The 19,418-nt window shown below is 33.8% G+C and overlaps 2 protein-coding genes across 9 annotated transcripts in view; one reads left to right on the forward strand and one right to left on the reverse strand.

Annotated features, from left to right (window-relative positions):
• LOC107073942 (DDB1- and CUL4-associated factor 13) overlaps window positions 1-19,418 on the forward strand; it is a 47,784-nt gene that overhangs the window by 989 nt on the left and 27,377 nt on the right. Inside the window, exons 4-8 of one of the 2 annotated variants that reach the window (XM_015334908.2) lie at window positions 24-171; window positions 253-553; window positions 640-803; window positions 890-978; window positions 3,492-3,630. In XM_015334908.2, the coding sequence (XP_015190394.1) occupies window positions 24-171; window positions 253-553; window positions 640-803; window positions 890-977 (701 nt within the window). In that variant the 3' untranslated portion in view covers window position 978; window positions 3,492-3,630. Of the gene's footprint in view, window positions 1-23; window positions 172-252; window positions 554-639; window positions 804-889; window positions 979-3,491; window positions 3,631-19,418 lie in introns of those variants that run through there. The other variant, XM_089171351.1, reaches the window with a different exon arrangement.
• LOC107073941 (EGFR adapter protein) overlaps window positions 1,178-19,418 on the reverse strand; it is a 197,149-nt gene continuing 178,908 nt past the window's right edge. For all 7 annotated transcript variants that reach the window (XM_015334900.2, XM_015334902.2, XM_015334899.2 and 4 more), the window contains 6 exons: window positions 9,355-9,501; window positions 7,861-8,049; window positions 6,499-6,938; window positions 6,102-6,320; window positions 5,707-5,878; window positions 1,178-3,697 (listed from right to left, as the gene is read on the reverse strand). In XM_015334900.2, coding sequence (XP_015190386.1) covers window positions 3,488-3,697; window positions 5,707-5,878; window positions 6,102-6,320; window positions 6,499-6,938; window positions 7,861-8,049; window positions 9,355-9,501 — 1,377 coding nt within the window. In that variant the 3' untranslated portion in view covers window positions 1,178-3,487. The remainder of the gene's footprint in view (window positions 3,698-5,706; window positions 5,879-6,101; window positions 6,321-6,498; window positions 6,939-7,860; window positions 8,050-9,354; window positions 9,502-19,418) is intronic.

Raw genomic sequence — 19,418 nt, forward strand, 5'->3', positions numbered from 1 at the left:
AATATTATTTCATTATTTTCTAGCTGCTTGTTCTAGTGATCGTAGTATTATTTTATACGATGCCAGGGAAACCGGTCCATTACGAAGAATTGTTATGAGATTACAAACAAACAAACTTTCTTGGAATCCTATGGAAGCCATTACTTTCACATGTGCCAATGAAGATTATAAGTGAGTCTCGATTGAAATATACAAATTGTTTAAATATATTATACTTTTATGCTAATATTTTTCTTTAATCTTTTTTTATAGCTTGTATACTTACGATATTCGTTCATTAAAAAGTCCAGTTAATGTACACATGGATCACGTAAGCGCAGTAATAGACGTAGATTACGCTCCTACTGGTAGAGAATTTGTTTCTGGTAGTTACGACAAATCAATTCGTATTTTCGAAGTTGATAAGGGACATTCGCGAGAAGTTTATCATACGAAACGAATGCAAAGGCTCACGAATGTGGCTTGGTCTCTTGATAATAAATATATAATTAGTGGTAGCGATGAAATGAATCTTCGAGTATGGAAAGCTAGGGCGTCAGAAAAATTGGGTGTGGTATGTAACGATTTTCTCTTATAATTTTCTTTTACTTTTTTAACATAATTTTTTAGTATCTGTGATCTTTATTTTTGAAACTATAGCTCAAACCCAGGGAAAAAACGTCATTGAATTATTCCAATGCGTTAATAGAGAAATTTGCGGCTCATCCACAAGTACGTCGTATTGCTAGACACAGACAAGTACCGAAACATATTTATAACGCTCAAGCTGAGATACGAACTCTTCGTGAAAAGAGTAAACGAAAGTATGTTATTCAAAAATTCCAAAATTTTGTTTTTATTTTTATTCTTGATGGAATAAAACAATATTTTATTTTTTGTTGTATTACAGGGAAGCTAATAGACGTGCTCATTCAAAGAAAGGAGCAGTACCGTTTGTACCGGAAAGACAAAAGCATATTGTACGACAAGATGAATAAGGTATATAATATTTTCATCTACAATTTGTACAATGTATAGAATTATTTATAATTTGGACTCGATTTTTATCAATAAATAACGATAACGCAAAGTGTTTTATTTTTTTTGTTCTTTATAGAAAATATATTTAAATTGTCTTATAATTGTAATCGAGGATAGAGAATTGTCTCTAATTTTTAGGGGTATGGTTTAATATATATTTTTTTATAACTTCACATTGTTTATTGCAATAAATAATTTTATTGAAATTATACAACGCATTGTTATAATGATCCGTAAATCATTACAAATCTTAAGCATCGATTAATGTCTTGCTTAGTGTAGCTTACAGCGGTTTAATGATTTTTCTCGATCGTTCGTGCGATTCTTTCGCGAATATTTCAATGTTATTAATCAATTGGCGATAAGTAGGTCATATATATTTATGCATATATATTATTTTCGTTCATCGAAACTTGCTTTCTTGTTTGTAAGTAAAAAAGAATTACGAATAACAAATAAAACGAAAATATTATGTTTCAATATATTTCGTTGATTTTTACGTGTCAGGTCTCGTCGTGGAATTTATGAATTAAATGCTAAATTAAACGAATTATTTCAAATTATAAATTCGTTCGAACGATTGGATAAACTAAGTGTTAGGTATTCGAATGAGATTATTTCTTTTTATTCAACTATAGTTCCGATGATAACGTATATAACGAACGTTGTTTTATTACAGACAATTACTTCATATGCCATACTATATTCGCCCTTACAATTATTACAATTATCGTTTCGGTACTCGTTGATGATTGATACAAATGGAATTGATTTCCTTTTTTTTCTGGCGTACAAAAGATGGCACGCAATTTTGCTTTTATTTATTTTTTATTAATCGTAATCCTCTGCTTTCTTCTTTCTTGTATTCTTTTTTTATCGGTCGATATCACACGTGCGCAATTATATATTTATAATAACACTAGCTACGCTCACAACTTCTGTACAAGACTAGGTTAGTCGAGCGATTAAAGTAGCACTATAATTGTGTCCTTCGATTCTAAAAATGTTCCGTTTTTTATTTATTTATTTTTTATTTAAATTACTTTGCTTTTCTTTTTTTTTCTTTTCCCGAACTACTTTGCGACTACTCCCTTCTCGTGTATCTTTTTTTTCTTCTTCTCTTTTTTTCTCTCGTTGCTCTCACTTTGACTCTTTAATTAATTAAATTATAAGCTGCTTTGCGCGTAACGATAATTATCATCTATATACATATAAACACATTTACATTCATTTGATAACGTACTATCGAGCCGCACGAACATCAATATGGCATTAATACCGAGCCACTTTCCAGTCAATATCGAACTCACCGTTTATTTAATTTCTTATTTCTTTTATTCTTTTTCTCTTTCTTTTTATTTTATTTTTTTTATAATATATATATATATTTATATTTATATATTAAAGGGAACACTCGAGTATGTTATCAAGTTACACACATCCATACATTACAATTAACTTATTACAAGTTATTCCAGTAGTTCGACAATCTTTCATATTCTCGTTTTCTCCTAAAGCGTACATCGTCTAGCTTGACTTTGATCGATATTCGTAATGTACTTTTTGATTATAACGTTTGTTCGATCGTCGTTGAGAGCCTGCTTCGATGAAGAAAAAAATAAACTCAGAAATATATGTATGATATTTAATAATCGATTTCTACGTTAGAATTAAATGTTAAATTTTCAACCAAAATTGAAAGGAAATTAAATTAACGAGAAAAGCTTTGACCGGAATCGTTAATTTGTCAGACTTTATCACTTTTATTTAGTCGAGAAAATTTCTCTTTGAAGTTTCATCGATCGAGGCAGACTTTACGACAAAATTGCTTTCGAAGCGCACAACAGCAACCAACAACGTGTCGTTCTTTCTTTCTCTCTCTCTCTCTCTCTCTCTCTCTCTCCCTCTCTCTCTTTTTTATTTTCCTCGCGTGCGCGCATCGATTGACTTTTGATTTGCACACAATTTTCTGTGCTATTCGCTTAAATTATATTTATAGTCATATAGATTATTTGATCACTATCGACGAACTTGGAACGTTGATATTCAATCGTAAAGAAAAAAAAATGTTCACAATTAAATACGGCTTCAAATCACACGATGTCACGATGTCATTTACCTTTGTAATACTAATCTACTTTCATTGCGATATCACGTAGAATATTTATTTTACTTTTCATGGTTTTATCGTCTTCACAGGTAAACACAGTTGATAGATATCGTTCCTTACGATCCCGATTAAATAGCGTAGGTTTTATATCTTACTTTTCTTTCTGTACATAGACTTTTGTGGGAGTATTTCGTCCTCATAAACCCGTTCGTTTGAAAGGTCGACACACGATGTCGTCCATCCTTCGATGTTATTATGAAACACGGTCACGTAATGCATGTTTCTCTATCTTCCTCTTCCTTTCTCTATCTTCCTCTTTCTTTCTTTCTTTCCTTCTTTCTTTCTTTCTTTCTCTTTCTAGACGTTCAGATCGGCCATCATTTTGCGAAAATCCGCGAGCGTGTTGTAATCCGGATCCGAGTCGATGTCCGCGAAATCCTTGTTCGAGTCGCTCTTCACGAAGCTGGGATTGTATCGGCTTAACGACAGTGGACACGGCAACAACTCTGGCATTACGGAATGGTGGGTTATCAAGGCTGTCAGCGTTGTGAATTCTTTCGTAAAGCCCTGCAACAGACACGAAACGATGCTTTGTCTTTTACTCTTTAATACATTCATGGTACATTGTTGCACTCGTATGGAAGCCGAGTGATAAGGCTACTTTCGTGTTCATACGTAAATACACATATATACATGCATACGTGTATATATATATGAACGATGTTATATAGTATTGTTGTAGTACTACGTACGAGTTGATGAAAATAAACTGATCTGTCATATTAATTTAACTTTCGTTTTTAAACACGTGAGAACATATTTGTTTAACGAATTTATTTAGATTCCTATTATATCGAGCTTTGATTTAATTAGGTATTGTATTATACATACAATATTACTATCAAAAAGTTTGAAATTATTTGCTGACTTTTGTAAAAATAGAATATATTGATAATTTTTGATATGATCTAACGTTATTAAATATTAATGTTTAAAAAAAATTTAGTATTTACTTTTATCTCTATCTTCGAAGTTATGGCTACATAGTTTGGTACACAATGTACATCGAAATTTAAATTTAATTTTTATCTCTTTTTTGTTGTTTTTATTTGAACAAACTCTTTTATGCAACAAAGTTAAACGTTAAAGCGAAATATCTGTCTCTTTCTCTTTATACAAGAAAGTCATGAGAGGATTTACCTTATTTACCTAACAGTACTGGAGGATAGTTAATCGTTATCGCGGGATACGATACACATATATCGTTCATGTGTGTCAAAATTATTAGGAGAAAGGTATACATTTGGTTCTCGCGACGTGTTTCTACGAGAATGCAATTTCACGGAGAAAGAGAAGGGAGAGAGTTTTGATTTCCCCGCGGTACATCCAACAAAACTCATTCATACTGGTTTCGGGGATTATCAAAGTCCGCAGACCCATTTAATTTATCCCTACAAGGGAAGTTCAGCCATTTAAATAGGGATATTCGTGCGAGAAAACACGCGAGAGAGAACCGCGATGGTTTTGTTCTTCTTCTGTACCATCCCTATTATGATATTTATAAAATTGAGAACATTAATGCACGTTAATAACTTGTAAATAATTTTGATTATTCGTCTACTCAAAAATAACTACTTTGAAAATCGTTAAATATTTATTTACGTATGCATTTACTTTTTTTCCGTTTTTTTTTTTCGAAAAATTATTTGGGTCAATTGAGTGTTCGAAATAAAAAAAGTATAAAGAAAGAAAAAGAGGGCTTGGAATAAACAAAATATATCAGTGTATTCGTTGACGTCATCTTGTTTACGAATACATTTCTAAGGATTTGCGTGGGCGAACGATTCAATGGTTCGCTTCGTTTTTCATAACAGCAACAAAATGGCGACTACTCGCGAATAAACTACTCTTGAACGAACAAGGGCGGCTAGAACTTTTTTTTGTATAAATTATATAGGTCAAAGTCGTGTGGATTCTGTTTTACAAATGTAAATGCATCCACATTCCATGAAGTATTGAATATGTATATGTCTCTTTTCTGTCTGTACATATATACACGTGTAAGTGCGTCATCAGAGAATTCTATGTACAAAGTGATGGTTCATTATCGTTCCCTCTTTCTCCCACTCTTTTCAGCAGCATTTTTAATGTAGTCGGGTAGATGTTAATTTACGTTAATGAACAACTTTCGTTATGGAAAACATCCTTGAAGAAAAATCGATCAAAATAAAAAGTATAAATCTTTCGAAAATAAATCACTTTATTGCAAATTTCTAGGTTCTTCATTTTCACTCTCTTCTCTTTCTCTTTTTCTCTTTTTTTTTAGAAAGAAATAATGAACGTGGAGGACTCGGGAATGTTATGAAGGCATAAACCTTGAAAACTCGTTTAACGAAATGGCTTTTTTTAGATGGATATAATGGATGAAGGATTTTAAAATAGTAACGTGTTGAATTGTTAAGTTAAGAAAATAAAGAAAACCAAGAAAAAAACGGAAGTAAGATAAGGGAAAAGCTTGAAAAGTAAAAGGACAAAAATAAAAAAAGAGAAATAGTAGGAGAGAAAAAGAGATTTACCTTAATTTTGTAGCCTTTGTTAGTTCGCATTATGAGATAATGGGCGATTCCGCTTGGTTGAAATTCACGCGGTACTCGGAGCGAAAGGGCGTAACATCCGGGTTTACTGGTACTCTCTCGTACCATGAAGGCTCCTTCCGGTTCCTGGCTCAACACTTCCAACGTTATTTCCCTGAAATCATAAATGGTTGGAGCATCGTTTACGAGTTGTTAGTTGTGATTGTTGTGAAAATATCAATTTCTTTTCAAACACGAGAAATTTTATTGCCAAAATTAATCGATGATATTGTAGATTTTTTTTATTAATAATTTATAGTTAAATATGTGTAGATACGTGTTGCGTGTAGATGATTAAAAAGAAAATAACCAAAAATTACAAGTATTTTGATATTAACCTCGGTATACCAGCTTGGAACCAAGGTGCTTTACGTAGTTCAGCTTCCTCGCTACGATTATTCAAACTGTCCGTTCTCTCTGGTAAAGGAGGAGGTGTTGGGGTCGAGCCATGGGTGCTCCCGTCTGCTGGTACCGAACTACTTGAAGTACTAATTTGCGATCTTCTTTTCGATTTAAATTCTGTTTCCGTTCCCGAACTTGGTGAATTATGTCCTATCCTGTAAACAATTCCCGTATTATTTAATTTATCCGAACAATAATCTTAAGAGAATATATATTTGAAAACAATAATATAATAATATAATTTATAAACACAATCAAGAAAAAAGATGTCAAATATAAATTGAAATAATAATAATAATAAATAATAAAATAGATTATTGAAATAACGCAGACCTGTTATTTTCGATGTTAAAGTTTTTGGCAGTAATGGAAGCATTGATGGTGTTATCGATGGTCTCGGAAGGTTGTATCTTATTATAAGACGGCCTCGTGCCTTCAGAGTCGATGATCGCTTCGTTGATGTAGCCACCGGAATGTGGTCTGTTTGAGGGGCTAGTTGGCGTGCTGCTACCGCTTACGAGCGGACAGCTGTCGTCTTCACCATTTAATCCGAGAACGTCGCGCCCACCAGTTAGGCCCATCGCCAGACGCTTTATCAGCGGTGGCTTGTCCGTCAGTCTCTTATACGAGTTCAGCTCCGTTGGCGAGTTACTCTCATCGCTACTTGGCGTACTCTGCTGCGAAATACTTTTCGGTTCATCCTCGTTCGTTATCGGACCGAGGACGTTCGTAAAATTATGCGACGGCCGTAGACCCGGGATGGAATTTGGTGTCTGTTACAAAAAAAAAATATTATTTTTTTTTGAAAATAATTTTATTAATATTTATTTGAGACATCGAATTAATTTTAAGTGTTTTTAATGTGTTTAATATAATTAAATGATATATTCGAATAGATGGTTAAAGTGACAGGGGTGCTAATTTTACATGTTAAAATAATAAATTAAAAAAAAAGGAATAACGATAACTCACGCAAATACACACTCATATGAATAAATTATTGAACATTGATTTACATATTATACATGATTTTAATTAGATTTAAGATAAAAGTCTATTCTGATCTGTTCTTTAAAATCACACCTCTGTGTACATATATGTCGACGATTCGAATATAAACAGTTATTTATAATATACTCGCCTGTTTTCTTCGCATCGTTATAACAGTTAGACCGACAGAGACGAACTAAACGTAGGAGAAATAAGTCGCGCGGTCGATGGCAATTTATAAACATCATAGAGGGCAATGAATACGAATGCGTTAACGAAATGAAATGTTAGTTTTTCATTAGTTATAGAATAACTAACACGAATACGCGTATTCTTGCAAATTTTTGAACACGTTTTTCCCAAATATGTAGCATTAAACATGCAAGTATTACTTTTTTATTTAAACTTATTGTTAGATATCTTTACGATTAGCATCACTCTTAATGATGGTTATATAAATTTATTTAAATTCATTCATATTGTTGGAATGTAATCATTTAGCGAAAATAGGTCATCGTCTAACATTTTTGCAAATTTAAAAAAAAGTAACAATAGACTCAAAATGCATCTTATGTGTGTTGATGAGCGGTTATGAAAACGTCAAAGAATTATTTGATAGTCACGTTCGAGTAAATCGCGATAGTGGGACCAGAGTGGGAGGGAGTGATACCTTTGTTAGAAAGGAAATAGAGTTCGGGCACCCACCTTTACGCTGGCTAGTCGCAACGTGGGCGAGCCGGCGCTGCCGAGCTGTACGTTCATGTCCGCTGCGGACGAACCGCTTCCAGTTCTGGACGTGGGCGACGTCCGACTTTTCAGCCACGAATTCGAGGACGAATTCCTGCAGCCGCCTCCACTCCCGGCGATCGAACTGTCGCCGGACAAAGATTTGTTCTGTTGGCAACCAAAAAAATATATTTTCTTATTAAACAGAGTCTAAACAAGAATTTTTCGATTTTTTTTTTTTTTGTAAACGCACGAATGAAATAACGCGTAGGTAAAACGTTGATTCGATCGACCTTGATAAACATAAAAATTTATTAGAGTTTTTTTTTTATTAATGAATACAGGTCTATTTAAATGGAGAATTGTTTTCAAATGATTTAGTGTTAGTTTGTTGTTGTTAATTGGTTAAATAGTTAATCGTTTAATTCAATTTTGGAATTTAACTTTTTTTTTTATCGGTGATTCTCAACGAGGAACGTTTTAGTTACATTTGTTTATTGTTTACAAAAGAATTCTCATATGAATGAGGTAAATTGTGTTTGAGAGAGTACGTCATGGGAGATAATAAAATAATGAAATGAGAAAGAGAGTACGATTTTACGGTACTTCGCGAGGAAATCAACTCGGTTGTATGAATAATTAAAGAGTCAGAGAAATTTACGTGTCCCTGGGAAAACACAAAAGTCCTACGTGAAGAAAGAAAGAAAAAGATTGAAAAAAAATAAAAAGAGTCGATAAATTTTTCAATGTTTGGACGTGAGGAATACAATCCTCGCAGTTTCATCGTCTCGTCTGTTGTGTTGGTAGTAGTCGTTGTCTGGGAAGTTTACTTGCCAATCACGAATTCGGAAAAGTCTCGTGGTCAAATCAAAGAAAGAAACGTTATGGGCAGCATCCATTGACTGAACGTGAACTCATAAAACAAATACTCAAATACTCGTGGATCGTTTCGAAATCTGACGATTCCGAGGAAGAAATTGTCCCAGAGAGAAGAACCGGATAGGCCGCGAGAAACGAACTGACCGTTTTATTCGGAAATACGACGCTGCCGTGGGACTCGGCTCGAATTTATAATTAACGCGGTCGCCTGTAAATGGGACACCTACTGGAGTCAGTCGTGCTCTCGGAAAAGAGAGAAAGATAGAGATACATGCATTCGGTACGCTTCGATTTTCATGAATAAAATCTTCTCTTATTAATAAATATCTGAATGGACATTTTTTTACTTTAATTTTTTGTTTTATTTAAATGCACGTGCTATTTTTAATTTGTCGCATCAAACCGTAGGTAGACATACCTAATTTGTAGGCAATTCATTGATATGATTATTTATAATTAAATAAATATAACGTCTTATTTTGGATTAATATAAAAGAAAGTATTTTGTGAAAGAGCAGAAAAAGTAAATGTTTTATTTTATTCTTTCGTATTTCGAATTGAGAGATAAAAGAATAAAAAGAGTAGGTAACCTACCCAGGAAGTTCGATGTTCCTGTTTGTCCTTGCGATAGTGTGGTGAGGATTGCGGCGAGATTACATCCTGAAGGATCGGTTGGCGCTGGAGCTGCGCCACGTACGCCATACGAAAAGCATTGCCGACTATGGTGTTCAATTCTTCCGCCTGTGAACAGAGATGAGTGGATAAAACTTAATTGATGAACTATCTAAAATTACTTTTTATCATAACTATGGTAATAAATATATAATTTATTATATTATTTTTTCTATTCTTTAAACATAGTAAAAAGAAGTATTCTATCGTAACTATTTTTTTAAATTACTGTCATTACAATAACATTTTCATAAACTTTACTACAATTTCAAATCATACGGAAACATTTATTTTTACCATAATAGTTTCGACTTCAGGTAGATGATTTGTAAAATTAAGAAAAAGTAACTTACATTTCGAAATAAATGTGTTCACATTCGAGCTAGATCATTAATTAAATATTTCAATAAAAAAAGGAAAACAAAAAGAAAAAAAAAGACAATATTATTGTAATTTTGATTACGACTCGATGATCGGTTTATCTAAAATGAATATCGATCGAATTGGTTGCCGCAAAGACGACCGCTTAATTCGTATCGGCGACTCGATGGTTAGAAGGATGGTTTGGTCCTCCGATCGGCCCACATCCGCTCGACGGACTAATCGATGCCGCGGCAGAGAATTTCAATTAATTAAGCGACCCTCTCGTACGACCCACCAAGCTCTTGGTCCGCGTCAAAGGCCAGACGCGAACTTCGAATGATGCGATTCGATGGTTAGATCGAATTGGAAAGGGAAACTTTGTACTTCCTATCTCTCCGGGTCGAGCAAATCGGTCATTTAATTTTCAACCAGATCAGAGTCGCTGCTTTTGGAGTACTTGTCTCGAGTTCTCATTGCTAGTATTCATGGTTACTAATCTTATGTGCATCATATCAATTTGCTAAAAAATATTACGTCATACTTACGTCTACTTAGAAATAAACATTTTTTTAATATCGTCTATGCTCAGTTTAAAGTTACTAATAATATTTCTCTTCTTTTATTCTAATGCATATTTTTTAAAGCATACTTTTTTCCATTCATGATGTTTTCCATCAAAAATTTCTTTAACGACGAGTTATAACTCAGATTAAACATAAATGTTAGTTATTTATATCATAAAAATCGGTAGAAACTTTTAGGACAATCAAATACATTGAACAAGATCGATGTAATCGAAGTGATCAAATCTGTTTTCATTGCTATTCTTTTATCTATTATTTTTATATCACACTTTTGCTTGCACTTATACTTTCATTTATTTTTACATACTGACTTACAAATAAATAAATTTTCAAAAATAAAGTATCAATCGGCAAAGAGATTAACTCAATAATCGATTAGTTAATCATCGTATTTTGATCGTTTTATTTTCCACTATTATACGATTCAAAGTTTGAAAGATACTCGAATAACTTGAAACTCGTTGAGTCTATCTTATTACTTTTTCTCTCGTCTGGATTCTCGACGAATACTCGGATACTTTGGAATGTGAAAACTCCAAGAGACTATTTCACGAAAAATAAAGAATAAGGAGAAAAAGTAATGGAAGAAAAAGAGACCAATTGGTGATAGGGGAAAAGGGAAGGCAGGCGTTAACGGAAAGTAATCGATAACGGAAAATAAACCGCAGCGAACATACTTCACGTGTGGGTAGAACAGCTTGAGAAGAGAACTAAGGGAAGAAAAACGGTGATCTTCAGGATAGTAAAGAGAAAAGACATGTTAGAGGGTGAGGGTAAGGGTGAGTAGTATGTATGTGAACGGAAGAGAATAAGAGGAAGAGGAAAAGAGGGAGAGGGAGAGAGAAACCTACCGCTTTCGATAGCATCCGGTACTGCGGTTGACTCTCCTACCAGTTGGATATTCGAAATGGAGAAACGAACGTGAACGCATAGCTTGTAGCTTCTCTCTCTCTCTCATTCTCAATCTCCTCCCTCTCTTTCTATCTATGCTAGGAATGCAGGGTATTTGATATTTGCGTTTTGGCCAACGACGCCAAGGGGAATCGGACGGCGCCGGTACCAACAGTCGACACGAATTCAAGTTCTAAACTTGAATCCTCTTCGTTGACTCTGATGCAGTTTACTAAATTCAAAGAGAGAGAGAGAGAGAGAGAGAGAGAGAGAGAGAGAGAGAGAGAGAGAGATACTGAGTTATTTAGCTGTTAATATGATTTTCGAGTCTTATTCTGTCCTTACATTTGATTTATTTTTCAACTAAATGGCAAAAGATTAATTCAACACAATACAAAATTCGTGATATTTATCAGTAAAAAATTATTAACTCATAAAACAACTTTAAAATTATACAATTATTATTAAAACTATTGAGTTATAGTTTCCTTTTGGGCTTACTAAGTAAAGATTTTTTCAATAATGTTAATTTTACTATTAGCTAGTAAATAAGCCATTAAAAAGTGAATATTTTCAACAACAAAATTTGTACTCGATTTCAGATTATTGAGGATTGTTAGCCTCGTTGCATTATTTACAATAGCACAATTCAAATTGAAGTTATAATAGCTGTTTTATTTTTTAATCGTAGTATAAGTGCGAGTAATTCGGGCAGGCTGTCAGTAATTGTCGATCCCGTTGAATGACATTCCTGGATGTATTTGGAATTTATTGGAAATTTTGGTGTGATGCGAAATCAAATATTATGGAAAAGGAGGTGTCAAAAATGACATATGTATGTTTTTACAATGGGAAATAATATAATAATTTATTTAGAAGAAATTTAATAACAATATTACGCACATGTTATTTTTAATATGTTGATCGTAAAATAAAATCGATATTGGATCACGAAGTTCATTTATTATTCGATTGATCGGTTTCGTCTAATTTTCACGTAGTTTCGATACCAAGTTTTAGTCATGATCAAAGGATATTAAAAAATAAAAAGTTCGAGTAAGTACAAGCATTGTATCCGAATGAATACTTAAGTTGGGTTCCTTGGTATGGCTCGTTAAAAGTGGGAAGGTAAATGATGAGAAGTATGAGAAGGGGGTAAAATTTTGAACTTAATAACGTCACAGTGAATAAATTCGTTAACGAGGTTTCTTGCGAACTAGTTAGAAATTGTCAGAAAGTTTTGAAACTGGAGTGTTGTTCTTCGTCATTGATTCGTGCATACACGATATAGTAAGCTTTCGATATACGTATATATCGATAAACGAACGAGCAGTTTTTCGCTGACAGTTCTTGTTCGTAAGCATCGTTTCCATAATTGCATTGACTCTTGGAAAAACTTTGAAGGATCGATATTTTCTTTTCGATAAACTTTTTAGTATGACGTGTATTGTAAACGATGGAGTAACTTCGTTATTATGTAAAAACTTGTTACAAGATGCTATCGATTATAATGAAATAAATTTAAAAATAAATAAAACATCGATCTAAAGGAGAAAAAAGAAAGAATAACTTGTACATCTACAACTTGTTACAATCATAATGTAATACTACTATCTGAATTTCTAATATCCGTCGAGCATTACGATTATATTATCGATTAAAATCGATTTAATAGATGTGGGACGTTAACAATTTTTGATAATAATCGTCACACGAGTTGACAGATCGTAATATAAATTGTTAAATATAACGTACAAATAGACAGAATATATTTAAAGGATATTTGAATAGTTATAATCAGTAAAATGAGAATCTCAATATTTGAAAATATTCGAGAAATGATCCAATGTATATACGTTGATTGACGCGAGACAGCCTGGTGAATACGCAACGCAGCTGGCTCAGGAATTATTTTAACTGTTCCGAAAATCCGATCAAATTAAAAGCCTCTGGGTAAACACGGTTTAATAAACTTTTAAACGATTCGTTTCACCCTTGTTAGGTTTTATTCCAAACGGGTTGCCGGGTTCGTTGTCGGTGAGTATAATGCAATAAGGTATGCGTGCACATAACAATTGCAGAGACATAATAATAGTGTGAAAGCTCTCATTGAATTCGTCATTTGCTTCGTGAAAATCGTCGACAATAACGTAGTCAATAAATAATGCATCGATGTTGCAAAGTTCAACCCTTTCGACGACAAATTTTCAACGGGTTTTAACGAAAGCTTTTCGTCACGAAATCTCGACATTTTTCAACGAAAAATAAAAAGACAAAAAATTCTAATCTGTCAACGAGTCCGAGAAGATTTTAGTCGAAGACTGAACTCGTTCGTGCCCGTAGGCTCTTCTTGATTTTCAGAAATATTCTGCTGGAAGTCAGTCCTCCCGTCCGGCTTAGCGTTATCGGCTAGACGACAGACAGTCGCGGCTTTTCCCGTCAGGGTTGATGACAAGAGCGAGAGAAAGAGAAAGAAAAAGAGGGGTTACTACTTTCATTCGTGGGCTTACAATGCGCCGTCTTTTAGCGGGTATGCCGTACCTGTTGGTGGGCACGGATCCCGCGTGACTACTGCTGCTTCTGCTGCTGCTACTGCTACTGCTACTACTACGTCGTGCATTAATACGCACCGGCGTACCTTTTATGAGCTTTGGAAAAGAGAGCGATAGCCTTCCAACCATCTCGTCTCTTCAAGCTTACAAGTAAGAAAGATAGAGCTAGTGAATGAGTATGAAGAAAGAGAGAGAGAGAGAGAGAAGTTGAACGATGCGTGTTTGCTCTAAGGCCTACCAACCACGTTCAACTCTTCTGTCTTCCTCTTTTCGTTTTCCTCTTCGTCGTCGTCGTCGTCGTCTTCGTCGTTTGTCGTTGTAGGTCTATCAAACCATCCACGTGCCTACTTCCTTCTCTACTTATGTTAGATTCGTGTGTATGAGAGCTATGGGAAAGGGTTAAAAGTGAAAGACAGAAAAAGAGAGAGAGAAAGATGAAGAAGAAGAAGAAGATGAGGGGTAAAAGAAGAGGGAATCTGTGAGTAAAGGGCGAGCTGGCGTACGGTCAGGACCTTTCTAAACGCGCGCACACGAGAGGCCATGGGCCGAGGCAAGGGTCGCGACGTGAGTGCTTATTACACATTCAGGGCCCTGCATTTGCACTGTGGCCCGTTGGAAAACCCTCCTCCTTCTCTATATTTCTTTCTTTCTTTCTTTCTTTCTTTTTTTCCTTCGTTTTTCTCCCTTTAATCCTCCCGCAACTTCGAGTCTTCTCTTTTTCTCTTTCTCTATTTTCTCTTTCTTGCTCTTTTTCTTTATTCCTTTTTATTTTTTTTTTTTGACTTCCTCTTTTTCGCTCTTTTCTTCTTCTTTTCATTTTTTTCCATTTGTATTCCTCTTTCTGACCAAAAGTAACCGAAGAGGAAAACTCTAGTCTCTTTATACTTGCCACGATCATTCTTCACAATTCCCTGAAAAAGATTCGCTTTAAACGTGCCTATTGGTATTTTCTCTCTTTTACTTTTCCAATCACATTTTTTTCTTGTTTTTCTTTATTTTGTCGTTTTTTTCTAAAGATTTTCGTTTGACGCTAATCTTCTTTTACCTTTTTGCATTTTTTCACTTCGATGCAATGCGGAGGTAGTGTTATTAGTTTTTCATTTCTTTGCGAAGTTCCTTTATCGATCGATTATTATACTTTACGAATGAGATCTTTAATTTTACAAATATTTTATAATTCAATGGATATTTCATTCACATTAAAATAAGAATTATTTTTCTTTTTTAATTTGAAGCGTTTACACGTGAGAAATATTTTATTTAAAGACAAAAAACAGAACGCATAAATTCGATTTTAATTCGATCAGTTAAAAGTCGGAACGTTGAGGATGATAGTTAAAGGGAAAATATATATGAAAAATATTTTTTATATTGGCAAATGTAAACAAGTTATCAAACGGTAAGTTTATGGAGTAGCCATATAATGATGGGGAATGGGAAAGATAACAGGAACGATAATGGGATCGATCTTGTAGCTTTTACGAAACTTGGCAAGGTGTGCATATTAAAGCGCATAACGCAAGTAGAATCCCTAGCTAGAATCTCGTGCTTTGCGGTCCTGAGGTCAAGCTGGTCGGCTCGGTGAGGATCGAGATATTTCAATTACGTTTCCATGCGAGCCGGCCAGCCGGCTGTGCTATAATTGCTGTTGGGATGTGCCGTCTCATAACTCGCGAACTCATATAAGCCTCTCTCTATCTTTTTCTCTTTCTCTCTCTCTCTCTCTCTTTCTCTCTTCGTCGAATTCACTCTTCTATGCCCTTCATGTATACGATTTCCTGTTTGCCAAAGCATCATTTTCTAAGCACTCATATTGTTTATACGTTTTTAGATTAAACAGAGAGAATCGACATTTTTAACTTTACTTTATTTTTTCATTCCTATCATTGTTTAATTAATTTTGTGAATTTATTAATTATGATATCTTTTTCGTGTAACATTAATTGAATATTTATCCTTGTATTCAATCAAAAACTTACATTTCTATATGTTACTCATTAATAATGAAATAATAAAGAATTTTAAATAATTGATATTTGATTTGATATTAGTCCGATATGTTTAACTCATGGAGAAAAGTAACAACGACTTGGAAAAAGGTAAAGAAAGATAGAGATTTCAAGAAAGAACCAGTAGTATGTAAAGAATGTGGTCGTTTGCATTTACCCAAGAGATACAGCTTGTGCAAAAAGTAATTCTCGTCATGTGCTTTTAAATATATTGTCACCATACGAGATATCTACGCTTGTTTTAAGTTTTTTTTTTTTCAGATAATACCACCAACTTGTTCTCCCATGAGATGCGAACTTATAGCTTCATAACTTTTATTATGTTCTTTTGCATTGTACATCTGTATTCACATAAAGGTATATATATGTACATATATGTATCTTAGAAATCCTTACTTATGTTCAACACATAGAAATAAAACTTTATATGGGATACTTTTAAAATATACAAAATGTTTACTACAAAAACTATATACACTTTAAAAACATTATATATAGTTTATGTACTATGCAATGATGAAAAAAAATTGTCAGATGTTTTAATATTTTATTTTTATTTTATAGTTATTTGCATAATATTCAATTCAATAAAAAAATGTGTACAACGCAGATTTATTATGTACACTGGATTCCATTTATTTAATTTCAATTATAAATGTATTTATTTATTCATCAGCAAGATTCATAGAAACGTGTTCGGTCATATAGTTCGAGCATAAATAGTGTAAAAGTATTTTTTAAATTCGAAATCATTCTATAGGTAGGGGAGGATTTTAAGTAAGAGAACATCGTCGTGAACTAAGAAAAGCAAATAAAAAAAAATAAAAGAGCGGTACTTTTTCGGCAGCAAAAGATCGCTCCCTTTGTTACAGGTCGTGAGGTCGTGTCATCGGGAGAAATTTATTATCCTGGTAGGCGGTGACGGTTCAGACCCATGTTCCCAACCCCCAGAATATTTCATCTCACGGTCTTTAAATCTAGCTCGTAACAAAGATTTAATTTTTCATTTATGACAATTAAGTTTCTCTTTGACGGATTACTTTATGGGTACATACACTTTTTCTTTTTTTGCTCCCTTCAAAACTAAACTCTTGTACTTATGTTTTATATTTGTGAAAAAAGTTTTTGATTTTAACTAATAAAAAAAAGCTATTGGACTTGTCTCAACTCCAATTTAGATCCAGTTTTCTCGAGTTGTTGTTTGAGTTTTTAATTTCCATCGTAGTTAATATTTCTTTGTAAAATTGTTGTGTACCCAATTCTCATTGCATTGGATTCATAAATTTTTCTTGTACAACATTTTAAAGCTGAATAATATATCACAGGAGAGAATATACTTAAAGCGTAATTTTCATTGCAGGTGTGGAGAATTTTGTTAGTGATCCACTCGAAAACGTTTGACATACTTTATTTGGTAAGGGTTCAGAAGAAGAGGAATCAACCATTGCCTAAAGTATTATTTCAAAAGGCAGGTGTTACGTTCTGGCTGATTAATTTTTCTGACATCTCGTAAGATCCATGCAATTTACTTAAAGTATCCGATCGTATGACAGGTGGCTATGGCAGAAAAATCACAGCCATCATCTAATCGTGCTTTTTTACCCTCAATGAAAGTCATTACAGTTCAGGTGATCCGCTTTTGGACTGTTTCTTTATTCTCACGAACGATCCTTGGAACAAGTTTAAATATCTTCGTGTCGTTTACACGCAAGGTGTGTTTCTTCGTCGACGAACGTAATAACAGGTTCTCTCTTTTTACCTTCAAACGGGACTCTATAATTTTAACGAAGGAAAGGAAACATATATTCTTTTTTCTTTTCTTCAACGATGACTTTTTCTATCGATCAGTATTCTAACATTTGCAAAATAAAATATCTAAAAAAAATTATACCACCTAACTTTCCAAGAAAATATTCATTAACTGGTATTTGCGTAAAAGATACAAATAATATTTAACGATAAAATAAAAGAAAAGTAAAATAATATAATGAACGAGTAACACAATAATATCGTTGTTATTGTTGAAATCTATCGATCATTGAACTCGATGAAAAAGTTTTGATCGACAACGAGTAAAGTTAGATAAACGATGGATTAATGTTTAAGAATAAGAGGAAGGAATTAACTCGCAATTTCACGTGGTGGACGACGGTGTTCGTGCTCGAAGACGAAGGAAAGGAGAATCAAGGTGGACCGAAAGGATGGCGGGTTGCCGTGGCTTTGCCCTGACCGAGCTGCTGCGCGCCGTGACGGGCCACATTCCAAGCATTCCACACGGTCACGGCCATATCTCCCATTCCTCTAGATTTCCAAGCCGGTACACACCAGCTTGACTCTCTTCTCTTTCTCTTTCTTCTTCTCGTATCTTCCTTCCTCTCTTCTTCGTATTCACATCTCCGTCGTTACAAAAGGCATAAAAGAGGATACAAGTTCACGTACGTAGTCAACTCTCGCAACTCCTTTTCTCTTCCTACCACGATTTTCGTTCCTCCTTGTACTCTTGACACTTCCAATACTGTGCTTTATTTCTACTACTATGATAATCGAGCATACAACAACCCCCGCCCCAGTCGTCTGATTCACTCGGCTCCTCGACTCCCCACCAAAAGCGACAACGTCATACGTCATATCGAACATTCTACTATATTTTGTAAAATGTTTACAAATCTTCTTCCATCGTACATATATATTTCATCAGTTACCTTTGGAAACATTCCTAATATTGTATATAACATATTAATTTTTTTTTTTTAATTAATATATCAATAATCATGCATTGAATGTAAATGGATGATTATTTAAAATTAGAGATTAACGTTGCTAAAAATAATTAGAAAAATGTATTATAGTAAATGGATAAATTAAGAAATGTATTCATCATTTAAAAGTGTAATTACTAAGCTAGCAATTCCGTGTTTTCATTGATCATTCGGAATATAGTAAATGGATTAATTTACTAAAAGTTAAATCGATTTTATGTGGGTAAGTTTAAAGGGAACATTTAAAAGGTTTTTCTCTTTTTTTTTTTTTTAAAGAGAGTAATAGAAAGAAATAATATCTATAGTAAATTTATTTCTATTTGATTTGTTCTCGATTATAGTCCACATACATGTACGCGATGAACCTGTCTACCAAACTCGTAGAAAATGTCACGTTCCTGTCTGGTGATCGAAGTTAAAAACGGGAAGCAATCTAGTTTATTGAGAGCAATATTTCGATGATTTTGCTTGTCACACTTATTCTCTTATTTTCTTCAAGTTTCTTTTCGCGCGCGGCAAACGTTTTACGATCACGTTCAGGATCGTTTCGATTTTATCGATTTTTATTATTCGAGGACAACGTATGATCTCTTCTCGAAGACAATCGAGTTGGATTTTCTCGGATCCTTTCGATGATTGTGTTGCGTTGAACCGAGGATACGAAATAAAAGTAACATTGTTCTTTTTTTATTCCATGGAATATGTGAAAGAGAATGAATTTTGTTGAAAAGGATGGTATGCGATATAGTACGTTAATGAAATTCAAAAAAAAATGGCAGGAAAATCTTTCGAAATTCAAGAGACAAAAAAATATTCGTTCTACTTAAG

This window comes from Polistes dominula, unplaced genomic scaffold (assembly GCF_049000335.1).
Source record: "Polistes dominula isolate Pdom_NZ unplaced genomic scaffold, Pdom_raw_medaka contig_31, whole genome shotgun sequence".
In the NCBI taxonomy this organism is placed as follows: domain Eukaryota; kingdom Metazoa; phylum Arthropoda; class Insecta; order Hymenoptera; family Vespidae; genus Polistes; species Polistes dominula.